A 22,731-nucleotide genomic window follows, 5' to 3' on the forward strand; every position below is an offset into this window, starting at 1 on the left:
GTTGTGTTACTTGGGTACTATACGAAAGGTAGAGAGGGAACTCTCCCCACCTGCTGTGCACGTGAGGCTGGGGCAGCAATGTGCATGCCTCCAGCGTGAATTGAAATGGGGTCATGATGTGTGGCTAAGCACCCTGTTCATGAGCATGGCGAAGGCTTATGTATTAATACCCAATCCCTGTATCCCAAATGTTGGTCATTAGGGCCCCCCAGTCCTAAGAGCCCTGGGCCCCCCCAAAGCCTTAATCCAGCTCTGGCGAGGAAAGGAAATTGTCACAGGAAAAAAGGGACGAAGAGAAAAGTAAAATGTAATGGATAATGACTAACATATAATGTCTTATTCTGTTCCTGGCAATGACATCACATGACCAGACACTGACCAATGGGAGTTGAAGACTTTACAAAGCGCAAGTTCGCAGCACATCCTGAGATTGGCCTGGTGATCGGACAGGGCAGAAGGCGGACAACGCATGGGGTCAACCTCGCAGTCCTCCTCTGACTCATACAGAGCCCGAATAAACTCACCTGCAAAACAGACGTATTATGTAAGGGCGTAATTAGAATATAAATAAACTATTAGCACAAAGAAAAAGAGGTGTGGGTGGTGGGAGTCAGAAATGTATATGGTATAATGCATTCGAGTCAATCCATACGAAAGTGGTCCAACACCGGTAGCTTGATCATTTTTAAAAAATTTAATTTTTTGTCAGTTATCACCCTTATATGCCAATAGTCCGGTATTATAAACTTGTATGGAGCCTGTTAAAAAAATAATAATAAATTTTTCTATCAATAACTTCATTCTGCTTTCAGTCTCAAACTTGAATTTTTCACAGTAGCTTAGAATCATATGGACCTTAACTTGAGCCAAAAATAAAATTTTTCCTATTTTGCCAACCCGAGATTTTTAGGCCTAAAGTTGGTAAAAATTTTTTAAAAACTTGATTTTCAAAATCTAATAAAAAACAGCAGGACACAAATCTCATACTTCAGCAGTTTTGGTAACAAATTACTAGTACATATGTACCTCTCACAAAACAACTGAAACCTGAGATAATGGCACCCTGAAAAGTCATATTTTCGTAAATATTTTGTTCTCGTCGGGCCCTCTTTTTTACCATTAAAGTAAAATAAGGTAATCTCTACATCAAACCAAAAATGTAGCCCAAACTTTGCTAAGAACAACTGTTTTAGTCCCAAGGCTCTACCATGTCCCAGTCCTGAGATATCTGCATTTGAGTAAATGCCTAGAAACTCAAAAATCGCTGTCTGCCATGATTTAAAGATGGCCACCATTTCGAAAACTAAGGCCCTGATTCAGAGCCGGACGCGTTGTTTTCAGGGCGGTCTTTTTTCTTTTTGTGCGGCCTCCTGGCCGCTCGCATAGCTGTGGGTGACCACCCACAGCTTTTGCGAGCGGCCAGGTGATGGTCGCGATGGTCTCGACCATCGCGGCTTGCGACGAGACCCTTGCGGTAGGGTCTCGTTCCCACAAGCCCCAGTGAGCTTCTGGCTCTTAATAGAGCCGGAAGCTCACCACTGACATCACTCGTGATGTCAGTGGGGCCTCCCCCCCAAACGGCAAGCGTTCCGTCGGGAACGCCTCCATTTGGCCAGCCACCCCCCCTGCCCGCCTCCAAAACGGTGCGAGCTGTCGATGAAATTCGACAGCCGCCCCCTTTTGGTGCGAGACCCAGAGCGACGGAGCGCCCGTCGCTAGCCGGGTCTCGCGCATGCGCACGTTGGAGCCGGCTCCAGCGTGCACATGCACAGTGGCCAAACATCGACCCGCGAGCAGGTCTGAATCAGGCCCTAAGTTTGAACTATTGGCATATAGGGGAGATAACTGACAAAATAATAATAAAAAAAAAAAAAAAATGGTCAAGCAACCAGAAAATTCATAATTGGAGCACTTCGTATGGATTGACCCATTCACTGTTGTATAGGACAAGGACATTAGCAGATATGCAGAACTTCCCTGAACAATGCAAGGTTACGGTTTAAAGAAAACTTGAGTTGACTTCTAATATCCATAATTTACAGTAGAGAGTATGTAATTCTTTTAATTAGTTTTCCTAATAAACATTGAGGTGACAACATTAGAGCTCACGGCTATAAAGATTTACTGTACGGCCGTTTAAACATATATTAGCATGACTTGTGTTCTCCCTCTCCTCAGGGACATGATATAGATACAGCTCACTCCTCGCTCCACTCACCTCACCATATGTCCACCTTGGACCCACTGTGCACTCGCCCCACTAGTTCCTGGTTTCAACACATTATTCCCTCACAATAGATGTTTTCCAATCAAACATGTAATCATCTTTCCCCTTCTCAAAAAGCCTTCTTTGTTACTTCTGTACCATCTAGCTACTGTTCCTCTACTTCCATTTGACTGAAAACTATTGGAGTGCCTCCTTACAATAGAGTGACCTTTACTCAACGGTAGCTCCCTGTTAGACCCCTCTCAATCTGACTTTTGAGCAACACACTTCACAGAACTTGCACTCACAAAAAGTAGACAACTAACTATCCGCAGCCAAATCAAAAGGTGAACCTTCCTTCCCATTCCCCACTGGAACTCTGGCCCTGATTCAGAGCCGGACGCTCTGACAGAGCGCTCGCTCTGAATCAGGGCGTCTTTTTTGTCTTTTATGGAGCGGCCTCCCGGCAGCTCGCATTGCTGTGGGTTACCACCCACAGCTAATGCGAGCAGCCAGGATAATGGTCGCGATGGTCAAGACCATCGGGCTTGCGACGAGACCCTTGTGTTAGGGTCTCGTGGCCGCAAGCCCCAGAGAGCTTTCGGCTCAAACATGGGAACTCCTCTGTCTGGGCAGCTACCCCCCCCCCGGCCCGCCCACCAAAGGGGGCGTGCTGTCACTCAACATCGACAGCACGCCCCCTTTGGTGCGAGACCCGGAGCGACAGATTGCCCGTCGCTATCCGTGTCTCGCGCATGCGCTCTGGGTCATGTGTATGCGCTCTGGGCCACCATCGACCCGGTTGCGAGCGCTCAGCGCTTGCGACCGGGTCTGAATCAGGTCCTCTGTTCCACATTCGATGCTGTTGACCACCAACTTCTCCAGCAAATGCTCCATTGGTGTCCATAGTACTGGCCTCTCCTGCTTTTCATCCTCATTGTACAACAGATCACTCATCTCTTCCTCCCCCTCCCTCTCCGATATTCAAATATTACCTCCAGTATCACTTGTATGTGGGCGATACCCAGATATACTTCTCCATCCCTGACTCCCTCTGTAGTAGCCAGTATCTCACACTGTGTCTCTCTCCATATAACCCTACTGTACATCTCAGTCCTTCTTTCATTCATCTGCTCATGGATGTTTCAAAGCATTTAGCATTAAACTTGTGTTATTCCTCACATTTACAGACTCTCCGGTCCTTCCACGTCCATCCCTCACACAGGGTTCTGCTCCACATCCTTAGAATTCCCCCTCTTATAACATCCTCTGCCTGGTTGCCATTTACAAGTCCACCCCTATGCAATCAATAATGACTGCTCCTGCAAGACTCGTCTACACTTCCCATCCTTCCTCTTTTATTAGCCTTCTCTGTCACCTCCTTCACTGGCTTCCCATGAACTTTGCAATAATAACTTAACAGCTCAGCCTTGTCTACATCTCCCTCCATTACTCTAGTCCTTAATATAGTTATGATCACACCTATAAAGACTCTACCAGTCGTCCTACGTGCTCCGTCATTGGTCTGATATAGTTCTGTCCTATAACCTAGTCCCATGCCTGGCTACAAGACTCCCGTAGTATTGACCTGACCATACCAGACTCTCCTCAACATTCAAAGTCTTCATCTATCCCTCCTCATCTGCTTCCTACTCTCTGTCCTTACACCGGCTCTGCCTTACAGAAGCCGCTCACACGTCAGAACCAAGGGCTGGAGCTGATCACCGTAGACTGATTGCTAGTTGCAGCACAGGCACAGAATATCTCACCAATGGCTTCCTTGAGGTATCTCTGTCCTATCAGTTTCAGATACTCCTCTATGGCTTTAGTTGCAAGTGTGTTCTCACGGAGAATAAGGTGCTCTCTGTCAAGGAAGCGATCAACCTCTGTCATAGCCATATCTGAGAGGAAGTCCTGCAGGGAAGGAGATGGAGGTAGATGTCATTATATTATATAACGATAACATTTCAAATGGCTATTTGGGCGCTAATGTCTACACCGACATCTACTTAACCAAGAGCTAAATAATATAAGTGAAATATCAGCGTTCCGGCATGCTGTCACTTCCACCCCAGTGCTAAATACAGACATTTTACAACAGCATCTTATGATGTACACCTGTCAGGGCTGTAGGAGAAGGAAAGGGATAGGTATTGACTGACAGTATTTAGAAATAAAGCACAGGCAGTCAGCACTAGCAATAGTCACATACAATGCAGAAAGTAATACTCACTGCACCTTGTCACTACAATCAACCGCCCAGATTCAGTGTATGGGAGGGCTATAGTGCTGTGTACGCTGTCCTAGCATGGGAGAGGTACACAGGGGGACCGGTCCACGCGATGCCTGAGAGATCTGCGCTGCCTGTGAGAAGATGGCCGCCAGAGACCTCAGAGGAGGCGTGGCCGAAGGAGAGCAGCTCAGCGACGCCAGTCCCGAGCGGAAAGACGCGCTGAGCTGAGGAGCCGCTAAACAGGGAAGGCTGCCTCCCCTGGCCAGCTATTAAGCCCCGGGATGTAATCCTTGGTGGACTAGTGGACACGCGGGGTATGTCTCAAGAGAGGGGACCTGCCGCCACTGCCATCGCCTCCGGTCTGTTCCCAGAGACCGGAGGTAAGAGACTGCAAACACCCGCGGGTTACCGCAAGCGGTAAGCGGTGACCCATCTTACCTGTTCCCCGTCGATCCGGCAGCAGTCTCTGGGATCCCGCCGTGATCCCCAGATCTGTACTGGCATTGCGGCGCCGGCGGGGTGCAGGAGTGGCAGCTTGGACGTCCGATGGACAGTCCGACGCTGCCGATCTGAAGAGTTTTTAAAGTTAAAATAAAAATGTAAAAACTCACAAAAATAAGCTTAGGGGCTGCTAACCAGCCCCCCTGCTCTAACAGTGACCCGACTCCGACCGCGCACCAACTTAAACTTAGGTGCCTGTGGCTCGGGGGCAGGGTAAAGAGAAGGATGGACCCAGTGCATCCTGGGAGCTAAAGCTTTAACTGCGTGGTGCCCGTGGATCCAGATCCAGCTATACCCCAAGGTCTAAACTGTGGACCCCCTATGGACCCAGAAGAAGAAAGCGTTATTTCAGGGATGTCAGTGGGGAGCTTCCTGCTCGATCAGGAAGCTCCCTGGGGCTTGCGGTTGCCGAGACCCTAAGGGTCTCGTCGCAAGCCCCGATGGTCGCGATGGTCTTGACCATCGCTTCCATCAACCTGGTCGGTCGCTAAAGCTGTGGGTGTTAACCCACAACTAAGCTAGCGACCAGGAGGCCGCACTTGAAAAGTGAAGCGGCCGCCCTCATTCAGAGAGAGCGCTCGCTTCTAGCGACCGCCTCTGAATGAGGGCCATTGTGTGGGCTGGAGAACACAGAGGTTGGGGTGGGCAGAGGGCAGTGCTGGAGAACACAGATGTCGGGGTGGGCAGAGGGCATTGTGTGGGTTGGAGCACACTAGTGTTCATTCTAGCCCCCTGCACCTGTCACAACCCTGTGCAGTTCCTCTTTCCTACCTGGGGTGTCGCTCTCTGCTCTGGTGCTTCTGGCTCACTCAGCAAAATAAACAAACTGCTGAGATACAGACGAGAGTGTGCTAGAAGCACCAGAGCAGAGAGTGACACCTTTGGCAGGAAATAGGAAATGCAAGGGTTGTGACAGGTGCAGGGGGCTAGAATGAACACTAGAACACAGAGGCTGGGGTGGACACAGGGAAGTGCTGGAGAACACAGAGGTTAGTGTAGACAGTGCTATAGAGCACAGAACTTAGGGTGGGTAGAGGGCAGTGCATGGGCTGGAGAACACAGAGGTTGCGGTGGGCAGAGGGCAGTGTGTGGGCTGGAGACCACAAAGGATGAGGTGGGTAGAGGGCAGTACTGGGCTGAAGAACACAGAGGTTGGGGTGGGCAGATGGCATTGTGTGGGCTGGAGAACACAGAGATTGGGGTGGGCAGAGGGCAGTGCTGGAGAACACAGATGTCGGGTTGGGCACAGGGCATTGTGTGGGCTGGAGCACACTAGTGTTCAGTCTAGCCCCCTGCACCTGTCACAACCCTGTGCAGTTCCCTCTTTCCTGCCTGGGGTGTCGCTCTCTGCTCTGGTGCTTCTAGCTCACCCAGCGAAATAAACAAACTACAGACGAGAGTGTGCTAGAAGCACCAGAGCAGAGAGTGACAACTCTGGCAGGAAAGAGGAACTGCAAGCAAGGGTTGTGACAGGTGCAGGGGGCTAGAGACCACAAAGGTTGGGGTGGGTAGAGGGCAGTACTGGGCTGGAGAACACAGAGGTTGGGGTGGGCAGAGGGGAGTGTGTGGGCTGGAGAACACAGAGGTTGTGGTGGGTAGAGGGCAGTGCATGGGCTGGAAGGAGAAGGTGGCTCCTGGGTGGTGCTGGTGGTATTTCCGAATATCCAAAGGCTGGCATGAAACCACTGGTGGGCATCAGGATGTGCATGCCCGAACTGTAGTCGGAACATACAATATACAGAAGTGCATCTTTTTGGACTTCCGAAAACAGAGCTGTTGGGGACCTCCCAGGTACAAAGTGTTAACACAACCGCTGTAAGTATATTGCTGCATATCAACGCAAAGTACGTGCAAAATGATAATAATCCTGACGACATTGATCGAAAATATTCGATCCAATATCGCAATTATTGCTAAATAGATGCCTTAATCTGCAATTTTAGAGATGCTATTTGTTTACGTAGGGCTTGCAACCAGAGGCGCTTTAAGAGAGGAGGGGGCCCGTGTGCAGGCTCTGATCTGACCCCCTCCTCTCTGGCGGTGCAGTAGACTTTGGCATTGTGCCAGAGTCTACTGTGCATGAGCAGGTCTCCGGGAACATGGCGCCCGCGCCACATTCCCGGGACATCTCTACTGCGCCTGCGCCGCGGTGGCCATTTCCCCAGTGATTTCTTCAGTGCTGCAGCCAGCGCCGGGCCGACGGAGCGGTAAGTATATTTAATTGGGTGCAGGGTGTGGGCCTCCCTGGGCTCGCAACGCCGCAGTCCAAAAACATTTCTGACAATGCTTTTAAGGCTCACTTGAAAAGGTGAGATGAGTCCAACCTTTCGTAAACCCAACATTTCATAACCAGTGACTTCCACAACTTTTAAACAAAGCACCCAGTGGGACTGTCGCCAGGTTATCCTCAGGGGACGGCTAATTTATCTGACCGGATAAAAAGGACTAATTCCAGGGATTGATCATTCCAGCAATATCCTCTACTGATTATAGCTACAGGTAACATCCCATCTGATGTTACACGCTGCTAGTGCATTTGTCATCCCCGCCTCATGCAGTACATCAGGGGTGCGGAACCTTTTATCCTCCGAGGGCCATTTTGATATACATAACATTATTTGCGGGCAGTGTGCAGGCCACGCCCCATCCATGTGATGTCACAAAGGGGCGGGGGCACAATAGCCAGTGATTAAAGCAATGCCCGGAGCATCCTGAGGATGCTCCGGTGAGCTGTAAGGGCAGCGGTGTGACTGTCTGAAGCGTCCTAAGGATGCTCCAGGCGGCACTGCTGCATAGATTCTGGCTGCAGGGTGACATTCTAGGCCCCCTGCTGCCCAGAGGAGGCTAGCAGAAAAAAGCTCAGAGGGCCGGACAAATGATACCGCGGGCCTTATACGGCCCCCGGGCCTGAGGTTCCCCATCCCTGCAGTAAAGGTACCTCAGAGTGTAACTGCCCTTACGGGTATGACCACTTCCTCAGCTCATGGGAGTAACTTTACTAAGAATCGTGTTTGGCCAAGATCACATTCTGCTTTTGCAACTCAGAAATTTACGAAGGCAAACATGAGTGCAAAAACAGGAATCCGCACTGAAATAGACGGCAAAATGCACAAATAGAAGTCAATAGAGCATCAAACCAACAAGCCAGCAGTTTCCATAGACAGAAAGTACTCGCGCGTGTTGGATCGCGGATTTACTAAGAATCATGTTTAAAAACACTATAGAACACGGAGCAGAAAAGAACAAATGAATAGAAGTGCCTGTTAGCAGCACGTTGTGCCGAAGCACTGCACAGATCAGTGAAATCTGTGCAGTGCTTCTGTTTATTGTAAACAAATCGGAAAAAAAAGCGTAAAGCATAACCAGCCCCGGGGCTCTGAGCCCATTCTGGGGTTTCCCTATATTTACAGTAACCAGCCCTGGGGCTCTGAGCCCATTCTGGGGGTTTCCCTACATTTACAGTAACCAGCCCCGGGGCTCTGAGCCCATTCTGGGGTTTCCCTATATTTATAGTAACCAGCCCCGGGGCTCTGAGCCCATTCTGGGGTTTCCCTATATTTACAGTAACCAGCCCCGGGGCTCTGAGCCCATTCTGGGGTTTCCCTATATTTACAGTAACCAGCCCTGGGGCTCTGAGCCCTTTCTGGGGTTTCCCTATATTTACAGTAACCAGCCCTGGGGCTCTGAGCCCATTCTGGGGGTTTCCCTATATTTACAGTAACCAGCCCCGGGGCTCTGAGCCCATTCTGGGGTTTCCCTATATTTATAGTAACCAGCCCCGGGGCTCTGAGCCCTTTCTGGGGTTTCCCTATATTTACAGTAACCAGCCCCGGGGCTCTGAGCCCATTCTGTGGTTTCCCTATATTTACAGTAACCAGCCCCAGGGCTCTGAGCCCATTCTGGGGTTTCCCCATATTTACAGTAACCAGCACTGGGCTGAATTAGCTTACACTGTGCCAGTCAGACACACAGCGTAGCGTTCCCCTGCCATAATGTTATCCAGCCTCAAAATGGTCAGTCCAGGGCTGGCAATCCTCGGAAAGTGGGGAACCCATAAATAAAATGACCCCATCCTGAGGATCAACCAGCCCTGGGCTCTTTCCCGCACCCCTTGTGGCTGTTGGGGTAATTGTGTAAAATAAATAATATTGTTCTTTACAGTGGGACAACAGGTCCCATCAAGCCTACCCTGCAACACTTGTAGAACCACATGTGCCAGCTGGCCGCTGACACCAGTACCCCCACTGTAAAGAAAATATAAAAAAAAAAGACAGTATACAGACACCAAAGGATTTGTGCTTTTATTACACATTCACACACACTCACACTGCATGCTTACCTTCTCCCTGGAGGCTGTCATCCCCTAAATATATACTGTACTTTACCGTGCTTCCCTGGAGAATGACAGGACCCACAAGGTTTCCTGCACTCTAGCCGTGATTGGCTAAGTCTGTCTCTTAGCCAATCATGGTTATGTGCAGGAACCCACGCGGGTTCTGTCAGTCGGTGCGCTATATACTGCATACAGTACAGCATGTCCGTTTGGGTTCGGCAATTTAATTTTTTATTTTTTTTATTTAAGAAGACCTTTAATTCAACCTGGAGAAGTGGACCGACCTCCTACAGTGATAAGGTAAGTATGTAGTGTGAGTGTGCGTGAAGTGTATTAAAGGCATAAATGCTTTGGTGTCTGTCAATCACTTGAATAAATCATCACTGCGAGCTAAAATGGTAATGAAATTTGGCGCATGCACTCACTCACGTACACTCACATTACATACTTACCTTCTCCAGGTAGAAGTCCAAAGTCTTCAGAAAATAAGAAAACGAAAATTGCATTTCCAAATGGACAGAAGCGCTGTAAGTACATACAGAACTTACAACGCTTCCCCGGAGAACGACAGGCACTTGTGGCTCTACAAGTGCCGCAGGGCAGGCTTGCTAGTTCCTGTAGTTCCACTATAAATAATAATATTATTTCTTTATTTTACACAATTACCCAAGCACCTACCTCCACTAGGAGTGCGGGGAAGAGCCTCCTGGTAGATCCTTGGGAGGCGGACCCCCTTTTATTTTTGCGGCCCCCACTTTCCAAGGATTGCCATCTCTGGGCTGACCAGTTTGGGTTTGGATTACATTATGGCAGGGGCACCCCACGCTGTGTGTTTCCCTGCTCTGCTACAGTGTTAGCCCCGCGCATGGTTCAGCCCGATGCTGGTTACTGGAAATAGGGGGGAACCCAACACAGTCCCTCCCCGCCCGCAGATTTCCAGTACCAGAACGAGCTCAGAAGTCTGGGGCTGGTTAAGCTGTCAGGAGGGGACCGCATGCCAGCTTTTTTCTCATTTTGAACCCTTTCTTTACAGTGGACAAAGAAGACTGCGCAGATCACACACAGCGGAGTCTATTTAGATGGGGAAAATACGACTCGCACACGATACAACACGATCAGTATCATCATTTACTCAAAGGACAAGCAAACATGATTCTTAGTAAAATCTGTGTGTTTGACTGTGAAAAGCACACGCAGGTCTGAGCGATGTCTAGCGCACGACCAGAAACGAATCTTACCCCATGGTCTTTACCCCATTCACAATTGCTGATCTGGTCTGCGCTGTGTGGTTGTATTATAGGTTTGTTAAAAAGCAAACAAAACAATGAGCCCTGATGTATCATACATACAGTGTCACCTCCAATGCACTTTTTATTTTTTTTACAACGCAAACAAATCTCTCTTTTAAAATTTAACCCTTCATTTATTTTATTATTAAGGATGCTGCATCTGAATCTTATTTGGCAATCTGTACTTTGCTGGTTATTTCTTCTCCTTGTGTAACAACTACATACGAGCTCTCTACATTATCATCATTTCAAAGAAATCCTCCCGCTGTGCAGATCTGACACAGGTTTTATATATTCATCAACCCTGTCCTTTCCTATCGTTCCTAAACACACTATGGGGCTGATTCAGGTTGGAACGCATATACTGTAGTGTGTAGTGCACACAGGCATATACTGTAGTGTGTAGTGCACACAGGCATATACTGTAGTGTGTAGTGCACACAGGCATATACTGTAGTGTGTAGTGCACACAGGCATATACTGTAGTGTGTAGTGCACACAGGCATATACTGTAGTGTGTAGTGCACACAGGCATATACTGTAGTGTGTAGTGCACACAGGCATATACTGTAGTGTGTAGTGCACACAGGCATATACTGTAGTGTGTAGTGCACACAGGCATATACTGTAGTGTGTAGTGCACACAGGCATATACTGTAGTGTGTAGTGCACACAGGCATATACTGTAGTGTGTAGTGCACACAGGCATATACTATAGTGTGTAGTGCAGGCATATACTGTAGTGTGTAGTGCAGGCATATACTGTAGTGTGTAGTGCAGGCATATACTGTAGTGTGTAGTGCAGGCATATACTGTAGCGTGTAGTGCAGGTATATACTGTAGTGTGTAGTGCAGGCCTATACTGTAGTGTGTAGTGCAGGCCTATACTGTAGTATGTAGGGCAGGCCTATACTGTAGTGTGTAGGGCAGGCCTATACTGTAGTGTGTAGTGCAGGATATACTGTGGTGTGTAGTGCAGGATATACTGTGGTGTGTAGTGCAGGCCTATACTGTGGTGTGTAGTGCAGGCCTATACTGTAGTGTGTAGTGCAGGCATATACTGTAGTGTGTAGTGCAGGCATATACTGTAGTGTGTAGTGCAGTTATATACTGTGGTGTGTAGTGCAGGCCTATACTGTAGTGTGTAGTGCAGGCCTATACTGTAGTGTGTAGTGCAGGCCTATACTGTAGTGTGTAAGGCAGGCATATACTGTAGTGTGTAGTGCAGCCCTATACTGTAGTGTGCAGGCATATACTGTAGTGTGTAGTGCAGCCCTATACTGTAGTGTGTAAGGCAGGCCTATACTGTAGTGTGTAGTGCAGGCCTATACTGTAGTGTGTAGTGCAGGCGTATACTGTAGTGTGTAGTGCAGGCCTATACTGTAGTGTGTAGTGCAGGCCTATACTGTAGTGTGTAGTGCAGGCCTATACTGTAGTGTGTAGTGCAGGCCTATACTGTAGTGTGCAGGCATATACTGTAGTGTGTAGTGCAGCCCTATACTGTAGCGTGTAGTGCAGGCCTATACTGTAGTGTGTAGTGCAGGCCTATACTGTAGTGTGTAGTGCAGGCCTATACTGTAGTGTGTAGTGCAGCCCTATACTGTAGAGTGCAGGCATATACTGTAGTGTGTAGTGCAGCCCTATACTGTAGCGTGTAGTGCAGCCCTATACTGTAGCGTGTAGTGCAGGCCTATACTGTAGCGTGTAGTGCAGCCCTATACTGTAGTGTGTAGTGCAGGCCTATACTGTAGTGTGTAGTGCAGGCCTATACTGTAGTGTGTAGTGCAGGCCTATACTGTAGTGTGTAGTGCAGGCCTATACTGTAATGTGTAGTGCAGGCCTATAGTGCAGGCCTATACTGTAGTGTGTAGTGCAGGCCTATACTGTAGTGTGTAGTGCAGGCCTATACTGTAATGTGTAGTGCAGGCCTATACTGTAGTGTGTAGTGCAGGCCTATACTGTAGTGTGTAGTGCAGGGAAATACAGTAGTGTGTAGTGCAGGCCTATACTGTAGTGTGTAGTGCAGGCCTATACTGTAGTGTGTAGTGCAGGCATATACTGTAGTGTGTAGGGCAGGCCTATACTGTAGTGTGTAGTGCAGCCCTATACTGTAGCGTGTAAGGCAGGCCTATACTGTAGCGTGTAGTGCAGGCCTATACTGTAGCGTGTAGTGCAGGTATATACTATAGTGCCTATACTGCAATGTGTAGTGCAGGCATATACTGTAGTGTGTAGGGCAGGCATATACTGTAGTGTGTAGGGCAGGCATATACTGTAGTGTGTAGGGCAGGCATATACTGTAGTGTGTAGTGCAGCCCTATACTGTAGTGTGTAGTGCAGGCATATACTGTAGTGTGTAGTGCAGGCATATACTGTGGTGTGTAGTGCAGGTATATACTGAAGTGTGTAGTGCAGCCCTATACTGTAGCGTGTAGTGCAGGCCTATACTGTAGCGTGTAGTGCAGGCCTATACTGTAGTGTGTAGTGCAGACATATACTGTAGTGTGTAGTGCAGGCGTATACTGTAGGCTGTAGTGCAGCCCTATACTGTAGCGTGTAGTGCAGCCCTATACTGTAGCGTGTAGTGCAGGCCTATACTGTAGCGTGTAGTGCAGCCCTATACTGTAGCGTGTAGTGCAGGCCTATACTGTAGTGTGTAGTGCAGGCCTATACTGTAGTGTGTAGTGCAGGCCTATACTGTAGTGTGTAGTGCAGGCCTATACTGTAATGTGTAGTGCAGGCCTATAGTGCAGGCCTATAGTGCAGGCCTATACTGTAGTGTGTAGTGCAGGCCTATACTGTAGTGTGTAGTGCAGGCCATACTGTAATGTGTAGTGCAGGCCTATACTGTAGTGTGTAGTGCAGGCCTATACTGTAGTGTGTAGTGCAGGGATATACAGTAGTGTGTAGTGCAGGCCTATACTGTAGTGTGTAGTGCAGGCCTATACTGTAGTGTGTAGTGCAGGCCTATACTGTAGTGTGTAGGGCAGGCCTATACTGTAGTGTGTAGTGCAGCCCTATACTGTAGCGTGTAAGGCAGGCCTATACTGTAGCGTGTAGTGCAGGCCTATACTGTAGCGTGTAGTGCAGGTATATACTATAGTGCCTATACTGCAGTGTGTAGTGCAGGCATATACTGTAGTGTGTAGGGCAGGCCTATACTGTAGTGTGTAGGGCAGGCCTATACTGTAGTGTGTAGTGCAGCCCTATACTGTAGTGTGTAGTGCAGGCCTATACTGTAGTGTGTAGTGCAGGCCTATACTGTAGTGTGTAGTGCAGGCCTATACTGTAGTGTGTAGTGCAGGCCTATACTGTAATGTGTAGTGCAGGCCTATAGTGCAGGCCTATACTGTAGTGTGTAGTGCAGGCCTATACTGTAGTGTGTAGTACAGGCCTATACTGTAATGTGTAGTGCAGGCCTATACTGTAGTGTGTAGTGCAGGCCTATACTGCAATGTGTAGTGCAGGCATATACTGTAGTGTGTAGGGCAGGCATATACTGTAGTGTGTAGGGCAGGCATATACTGTAGTGTGTAGGGCAGGCATATACTGTAGTGTGTAGTGCAGCCCTATACTGTAGTGTGTAGTGCAGGCATATACTGTAGTGTGTAGTGCAGGCATATACTGTGGTGTGTAGTGCAGGTATATACTGAAGTGTGTAGTGCAGCCCTATACTGTAGCGTGTAGTGCAGGCCTATACTGTAGCGTGTAGTGCAGGCCTATACTGTAGTGTGTAGTGCAGACATATACTGTAGTGTGTAGTGCAGGCGTATACTGTAGGCTGTAGTGCAGCCCTATACTGTAGCGTGTAGTGCAGCCCTATACTGTAGCGTGTAGTGCAGGCCTATACTGTAGCGTGTAGTGCAGCCCTATACTGTAGCGTGTAGTGCAGGCCTATACTGTAGTGTGTAGTGCAGGCCTATACTGTAGTGTGTAGTGCAGGCCTATACTGTAGTGTGTAGTGCAGGCCTATACTGTAATGTGTAGTGCAGGCCTATACTGTAGTGTGTAGTGCAGGCCTATACTGTAGTGTGTAGTGCAGGGATATACAGTAGTGTGTAGTGCAGGCCTATACAGTAGTGTGTAGTGCAGGCCTATACTGTAGTGTGTAGTGCAGGCCTATACTGTAGTGTATAGTGCAGGCCTATACTGTAGTGTGTAGGGCAGGCCTATACTGTAGTGTGTAGTGCAGCCCTATACTGTAGCGTGTAAGGCAGGCCTATACTGTAGCGTGTAGTGCAGGCCTATACTGTAGCGTGTAGTGCAGGTATATACTATAGTGCCTATACTGCGGTGTGTAGTGCAGGCATATACTGTAGTGTGTAGGGCAGGCATATACTGTAGTGTGTAGGGCAGGCATATACTGTAGTGTGTAGTGCAGCCCTATACTGTAGTGTGTAGTGCAGGCATATACTGTGGTGTGTAGTGCAGGTATATACTGTAGTGTGTAGTGCAGCCCTATACTGTAGCGTGTAGTGCAGGCCTATACTGTAGCGTGTAGTGCAGGCCTATACTGTAGTGTGTAGTGCAGACATATACTGTAGCGTGTAGTGCAGGCCTATACTGTAGTGTGTAGTGCAGTCCTATACTGTAGTGTGTAGTGCAGGCCTATACTGTAGTGTGTAGTGCAGGCCTATACTGTAGTGTGTAGTGCAGGCATATACTGTAGTGTGTAGTGCAGCCCTATACTGTAGAGTGTAGTGCAGGCCTATACTGTAGCGTGTAGAGCAGGCCTATACTGTAGGCTGTAGTGCAGGCCTATACTGTAGTGTGTAGTGCAGTCCTATACTGTAGTGTGTAGTGCAGGCCTATACTGTAGTGTGTAGTGCAGGCCTATACTGTAGTGTGTAGTGCAGGCCTATACTGTAGTGTGTAGTGCAGGCCTATACTGTAGTGTGTAGTGCAGGCCTATACTGTAGTGTGTAGTGCAGGCCTATACTGTAATGTGTAGTGCAGGCCTATACTGTAGTGTGTAGTGCAGGCCTATACTGTAGTGTGTAGTGCAGGGATATACTGTAGTGTGTAGGGCAGGCCTATACTGTAGTGTGTAGTGCAGGCCTATACTGTAGTGAGTAGTGCAGGCCTATACTGTGGTGTGTAGTGCAGGCCTATACTGTGGTGTGTAGTGCAGGCCTATACTGTGGTGTGTAGTGCAGGCCTATACTGTGGTGTGTAGTGCAGGTCTATACTGTGGTGTGTAGTGCAGCCCTATACTGTAGTGTGTAGTGCAGCCCAATACTGTAGTGTGTAAGGCAGGCCTATACTGTAGTGTGTAGTGCAGGCCTATACTGTAGTGTGTAATGCAGGCCTATACTGTAGTGTGTAGTGCAGGCCTATACTATAGTGTGTAGTGCAGGCATATACTGTAGTGTGTAGTGCAGCCCTATACTGTAGTGTGCAGGCATATACTGTAGTGTGTAGTGCAGCCCTATACTGTAGTATGTAGGGCAGGCCTATACTGTAGTGTGTAGTGCAGGCCTATACTGTAGTGTGTAGTGCAGGCCTATACTGTGGTGTGTAGTGCAGGCCTATACTGTGGTGAGTAGTGCAGGCCTATACTGTGGTGTGTAGTGCAGGCCTATACTGTGGTGTGTAGTGCAGGCCTATACTGTGGTGTGTAGTGCAGGCCTATACTGTAGTGTGTAGTGCAGCTCTATACTGTAGTGTGTAGTGCAGCCCAATACTGTAGTGTGTAAGACAGCCCTATACTGTAGTGTGTAATGCAGGCCTATACTGTAGTGTGTAGTGCAGGCCTATACTGTAGTGTGTAGTGCAGGCATATACTGTAGTGTGTAGTGCAGCCCTATACTGTAGTGTGCAGGCATATACTGTAGTGTGTAGTGCAGCCCTATACTGTAGTGTGTAAGGCAGGCCTATACTGTAGTGTGTAGTGCAGGCCTATACTGTAGTGTGTAGTGCAGGCCTATACTGTAGTGTGTAGTGCAGGCCTATACTGTAGTGTGTAGTGCAGGCCTATACTGTAGTGTGCAGGCATATACTGTAGTGTGTAGTGCAGCCCTATACTGTAGCGTGTAGTGCAGGCCTATACTGTAGCGTGTAGTGCAGGCCTATACTGTAGTGTGTAGTGCAGGCCTATACTGTAGTGTGTAGTGCAGCCCTATACTGTAGTGTGCGGGCATATACTGTAGTGTGTAGTGTGCGGGCATATACTGTAGTGTGTAGTGCAGCCCTATACTGTAGCGTGTAGTGCAGCCCAATACTGTAGTGTGTAAGGCAGGCCTATACTGTAGTGTGTAGTCCAGGCCTATACTGTAGTGTGTAATGCAGGCCTATACTGTAGTGTGTAGTGCAGGCCTATACTGTAGTGTGTAGTGCAGGCCTATACTGTAGTGTGTAGTGCAGGCCTATACTGTAGTGTGTAGTGCAGGCCTATACTGTGGTGTGTAGTGCAGGCCTATACTGTGGTGTGTAGTGCAGGCCTATACTGTGGTGTGTAGTGCAGGCCTATACTGTGGTGTGTAGTGCAGGTCTATACTGTGGTGTGTAGTGCAGCCCTATACTGTAGTGTGTAGTGCAGGCCTATACTGTAGTGTGTAAGGCAGGCCTATACTGTAGTGTGTAGTGCAGGCCTATACTGTAGTGTGTAATGCAGGCCTATACTGTAGTGTGTAGTGCAGGCCTATACTATAGTGTGTAGTGCAGGCATATACTGTAGTGTGTAGTGCAGCCCTATACTGTAGTGTGCAGGCATATACTGTAGTGTGTAGTGCAGCCCTATACTGTAGTATGTAGGGCAGGCCTATACTGTAGTGTGTAGTGCAGGCCTATACTGTAGTGTGTAGTGCAGGCCTATACTGTGGTGTGTAGTGCAGGCCTATACTGTGGTGTGTAGTGCAGGCCTATACTGTGGTGTGTAGTGCAGGCCTATACTGTGGTGTGTAGTGCAGGCCTATACTGTAGTGTGTAGTGCAGCCCTATACTGTAGTGTGTAGTGCAGACCAATACTGTAGTGTGTAAGACAGGCCTATACTGTAGTGTGTAATGCAGGCCTATACTGTAGTGTGTAGTGCAGGCCTATACTGTAGTGTGTAGTGCAGGCATATACTGTAGTGTGTAGTGCAGCCCTATACTGTAGTGTGCAGGCATATACTGTAGTGTGTAGTGCAGCCCTATACTGTAGTGTGTAAGGCAGGCCTATACTGTAGTGTGTAGTGCAGGCCTATACTGTAGTGTGTAGTGCAGGCCTATACTGTAGTGTGTAGTGCAGGCCTATACTGTAGTGTGTAGTGCAGGCCTATACTGTAGTGTGCAGGCATATACTGTAGTGTGTAGTGCAGCCCTATACTGTAGCGTGTAGTGCAGGCCTATACTGTAGCGTGTAGTGCAGGCCTATACTGTAGTGTGTAGTGCAGGCCTATACTGTAGTGTGTAGTGCAGGCCTATACTGTAGTGTGTAGTGCAGCCCTATACTGTAGTGTGCAGGCATATACTGTAGTGTGTAGTGCAGCCCTATACTGTAGCGTGTAGTGCAGGCCTATACTGTAGCGTGTAGTGCAGCCCTATACTGTAGTGTGTAGTGCAGCCCTATACTGTAGAGTGTAGTGCAGGCCTATACTGTAGTGTGTAGTGCAGGCCTATACTGTAATGTGTAGTGCAGGCCTATACTGTAATGTGTAGTGCAGGCCTATACTGTAGTGTGTAGTGCAGGCCTATACTGTAGTGTGTAGTGCAGGCCTATACTGTAATGTGTAGTGAAGGCCTATACTGTAGTGTGTAGTGCAGGCCTATACTGTAGTGTGTAGTGCAGGGATATACTGTAGTGTGTAGTGCAGGCCTATACTGTAGTGTGTAGTGCAGGCCTATACTGTAGTGTGTAGTGCAGGCATATACTGTAGCGTGTAGTGCAGCCCTATACTGTAGCGTGTAGTGCAGCCCTATACTGTAGCGTGTAGTGCAGGCCTATACTGTAGCGTGTAGTGCAGCCCTATACTGTAGCGTGTAGTGCAGGCCTATACTGTAGTGTGTAGTGCAGGCCTATACTGTAGTGTGTAGTGCAGGCCTATACTGTAGTGTGTAGTGCAGGCCTATACTGTAATGTGTAGTGCAGGCCTATAGTGCAGGCCTATACTGCAGTGTGTAGTGCAGGCATATACTGTAGTGTGTAGGGCAGGCATATACTGTAGTGTGTAGGGCAGGCATATACTGTAGTGTGTAGTGCAGCCCTATACTGTAGTGTGTAGTGCAGGCATATACTGTGGTGTGTAGTGCAGGTATATACTGTAGTGTGTAGTGCAGCCCTATACTGTAGCGTGTAGTGCAGGCCTATACTGTAGCGTGTAGTGCAGGCCTATACTGTAGTGTGTAGTGCAGACATATACTGTAGCGTGTAGTGCAGGCCTATACTGTAGTGTGTAGTGCAGTCCTATACTGTAGTGTGTAGTGCAGGCCTATACTGTAGTGTGTAGTGCAGGCCTATACTGTAGTGTGTAGTGCAGGCATATACTGTAGTGTGTAGTGCAGCCCTATACTGTAGAGTGTAGTGCAGGCCTATACTGTAGCGTGTAGAGCAGGCCTATACTGTAGGCTGTAGTGCAGGCCTATACTGTAGTGTGTAGTGCAGTCCTATACTGTAGTGTGTAGTGCAGGCCTATACTGTAGTGTGTAGTGCAGGCCTATACTGTAGTGTGTAGTGCAGGCCTATACTGTAGTGTGTAGTGCAGGCCTATACTGTAGTGTGTAGTGCAGGCCTATACTGTAATGTGTAGTGCAGGCCTATAGTGCAGGCATATACTGTAGTGTGTAGTGCAGGCCTATACTGTAGTGTGTAGTGCAGGCCTATACTGTAATGTGTAGTGCAGGCCTATACTGTAGTGTGTAGTGCAGGCCTATACTGTAGTGTGTAGTGCAGGGATATACTGTAGTGTGTAGGGCAGGCCTATACTGTAGTGTGTAGTGCAGGCCTATACTGTAGTGAGTAGTGCAGGCCTATACTGTGGTGTGTAGTGCAGGCCTATACTGTGGTGTGTAGTGCAGGCCTATACTGTGGTGTGTAGTGCAGGCCTATACTGTGGTGTGTAGTGCAGGTCTATACTGTGGTGTGTAGTGCAGCCCTATACTGTAGTGTGTAGTGCAGCCCAATACTGTAGTGTGTAAGGCAGGCCTATACTGTAGTGTGTAGTGCAGGCCTATACTGTAGTGTGTAATGCAGGCCTATACTGTAGTGTGTAGTGCAGGCCTATACTATAGTGTGTAGTGCAGGCATATACTGTAGTGTGTAGTGCAGCCCTATACTGTAGTGTGCAGGCATATACTGTAGTGTGTAGTGCAGCCCTATACTGTAGTATGTAGGGCAGGCCTATACTGTAGTGTGTAGTGCAGGCCTATACTGTAGTGTGTAGTGCAGGCCTATACTGTGGTGTGTAGTGCAGGCCTATACTGTGGTGTGTAGTGCAGGCCTATACTGTGGTGTGTAGTGCAGGCCTATACTGTGGTGTGTAGTGCAGGCCTATACTGTGGTGTGTAGTGCAGGCCTATACTGTAGTGTGTAGTGCAGCTCTATACTGTAGTGTGTAGTGCAGCCCAATACTGTAGTGTGTAAGACAGCCCTATACTGTAGTGTGTAATGCAGGCCTATACTGTAGTGTGTAGTGCAGGCCTATACTGTAGTGTGTAGTGCAGGCATATACTGTAGTGTGTAGTGCAGCCCTATACTGTAGTGTGCAGGCATATACTGTAGTGTGTAGTGCAGCCCTATACTGTAGTGTGTAAGGCAGGCCTATACTGTAGTGTGTAGTGCAGGCCTATACTGTAGTGTGTAGTGCAGGCCTATACTGTAGTGTGTAGTGCAGGCCTATACTGTAGTGTGTAGTGCAGGCCTATACTGTAGTGTGCAGGCATATACTGTAGTGTGTAGTGCAGCCCTATACTGTAGCGTGTAGTGCAGGCCTATACTGTAGCGTGTAGTGCAGGCCTATACTGTAGTGTGTAGGGCAGGCCTATACTGTAGTGTGTAGTGCAGCCCTATACTGTAGCGTGTAAGGCAGGCCTATACTGTAGCGTGTAGTGCAGGCCTATACTGTAGCGTGTAGTGCAGGTATATACTATAGTGCCTATACTGCAATGTGTAGTGCAGGCATATACTGTAGTGTGTAGGGCAGGCATATACTGTAGTGTGTAGGGCAGGCATATACTGTAGTGTGTAGGGCAGGCATATACTGTAGTGTGTAGTGCAGCCCTATACTGTAGTGTGTAGTGCAGGCATATACTGTAGTGTGTAGTGCAGGCATATACTGTGGTGTGTAGTGCAGGTATATACTGAAGTGTGTAGTGCAGCCCTATACTGTAGCGTGTAGTGCAGGCCTATACTGTAGCGTGTAGTGCAGGCCTATACTGTAGTGTGTAGTGCAGACATATACTGTAGTGTGTAGTGCAGGCGTATACTGTAGGCTGTAGTGCAGCCCTATACTGTAGCGTGTAGTGCAGCCCTATACTGTAGCGTGTAGTGCAGGCCTATACTGTAGCGTGTAGTGCAGCCCTATACTGTAGCGTGTAGTGCAGGCCTATACTGTAGTGTGTAGTGCAGGCCTATACTGTAGTGTGTAGTGCAGGCCTATACTGTAGTGTGTAGTGCAGGCCTATACTGTAATGTGTAGTGCAGGCCTATAGTGCAGGCCTATAGTGCAGGCCTATACTGTAGTGTGTAGTGCAGGCCTATACTGTAGTGTGTAGTGCAGGCCATACTGTAATGTGTAGTGCAGGCCTATACTGTAGTGTGTAGTGCAGGCCTATACTGTAGTGTGTAGTGCAGGGATATACAGTAGTGTGTAGTGCAGGCCTATACTGTAGTGTGTAGTGCAGGCCTATACTGTAGTGTGTAGTGCAGGCCTATACTGTAGTGTGTAGGGCAGGCCTATACTGTAGTGTGTAGTGCAGCCCTATACTGTAGCGTGTAAGGCAGGCCTATACTGTAGCGTGTAGTGCAGGCCTATACTGTAGCGTGTAGTGCAGGTATATACTATAGTGCCTATACTGCAGTGTGTAGTGCAGGCATATACTGTAGTGTGTAGGGCAGGCATATACTGTAGTGTGTAGGGCAGGCCTATACTGTAGTGTGTAGTGCAGCCCTATACTGTAGTGTGTAGTGCAGGCCTATACTGTAGTGTGTAGTGCAGGCCTATACTGTAGTGTGTAGTGCAGGCCTATACTGTAGTGTGTAGTGCAGGCCTATACTGTAATGTGTAGTGCAGGCCTATAGTGCAGGCCTATACTGTAGTGTGTAGTGCAGGCCTATACTGTAGTGTGTAGTACAGGCCTATACTGTAATGTGTAGTGCAGGCCTATACTGTAGTGTGTAGTGCAGGCCTATACTGCAATGTGTAGTGCAGGCATATACTGTAGTGTGTAGGGCAGGCATATACTGTAGTGTGTAGGGCAGGCATATACTGTAGTGTGTAGGGCAGGCATATACTGTAGTGTGTAGTGCAGCCCTATACTGTAGTGTGTAGTGCAGGCATATACTGTAGTGTGTAGTGCAGGCATATACTGTGGTGTGTAGTGCAGGTATATACTGAAGTGTGTAGTGCAGCCCTATACTGTAGCGTGTAGTGCAGGCCTATACTGTAGCGTGTAGTGCAGGCCTATACTGTAGTGTGTAGTGCAGACATATACTGTAGTGTGTAGTGCAGGCGTATACTGTAGGCTGTAGTGCAGCCCTATACTGTAGCGTGTAGTGCAGCCCTATACTGTAGCGTGTAGTGCAGGCCTATACTGTAGCGTGTAGTGCAGCCCTATACTGTAGCGTGTAGTGCAGGCCTATACTGTAGTGTGTAGTGCAGGCCTATACTGTAGTGTGTAGTGCAGGCCTATACTGTAGTGTGTAGTGCAGGCCTATACTGTAATGTGTAGTGCAGGCCTATACTGTAGTGTGTAGTGCAGGCCTATACTGTAGTGTGTAGTGCAGGGATATACAGTAGTGTGTAGTGCAGGCCTATACAGTAGTGTGTAGTGCAGGCCTATACTGTAGTGTGTAGTGCAGGCCTATACTGTAGTGTATAGTGCAGGCCTATACTGTAGTGTGTAGGGCAGGCCTATACTGTAGTGTGTAGTGCAGCCCTATACTGTAGCGTGTAAGGCAGGCCTATACTGTAGCGTGTAGTGCAGGCCTATACTGTAGCGTGTAGTGCAGGTATATACTATAGTGCCTATACTG

At 48.4% G+C, this 22,731-nt stretch overlaps 1 protein-coding gene across 9 annotated transcripts in view; it reads right to left on the minus strand.

Annotated features, from left to right (window-relative positions):
- The window catches only part of SYNGAP1 (synaptic Ras GTPase activating protein 1), a 453,461-nt gene that overhangs the window by 47,023 nt on the left and 383,707 nt on the right, over window positions 1-22,731 (minus strand). For all 9 annotated transcript variants that reach the window (XM_088446589.1, XM_088446594.1, XM_088446587.1 and 6 more), the window contains 2 exons: window positions 3,976-4,120; window positions 380-524 (listed from right to left, as the gene is read on the minus strand). In XM_088446589.1, the coding sequence (XP_088302715.1) occupies window positions 380-524; window positions 3,976-4,120 (290 nt within the window). The remainder of the gene's footprint in view (window positions 1-379; window positions 525-3,975; window positions 4,121-22,731) is intronic.

The sequence above is a fragment of the Taudactylus pleione genome, unplaced genomic scaffold (genome assembly GCF_031769625.1).
Source record: "Taudactylus pleione unplaced genomic scaffold, aTauple2 ptg000400l, whole genome shotgun sequence".
Taxonomy (NCBI): Eukaryota; Metazoa; Chordata; class Amphibia; order Anura; family Myobatrachidae; genus Taudactylus; species Taudactylus pleione.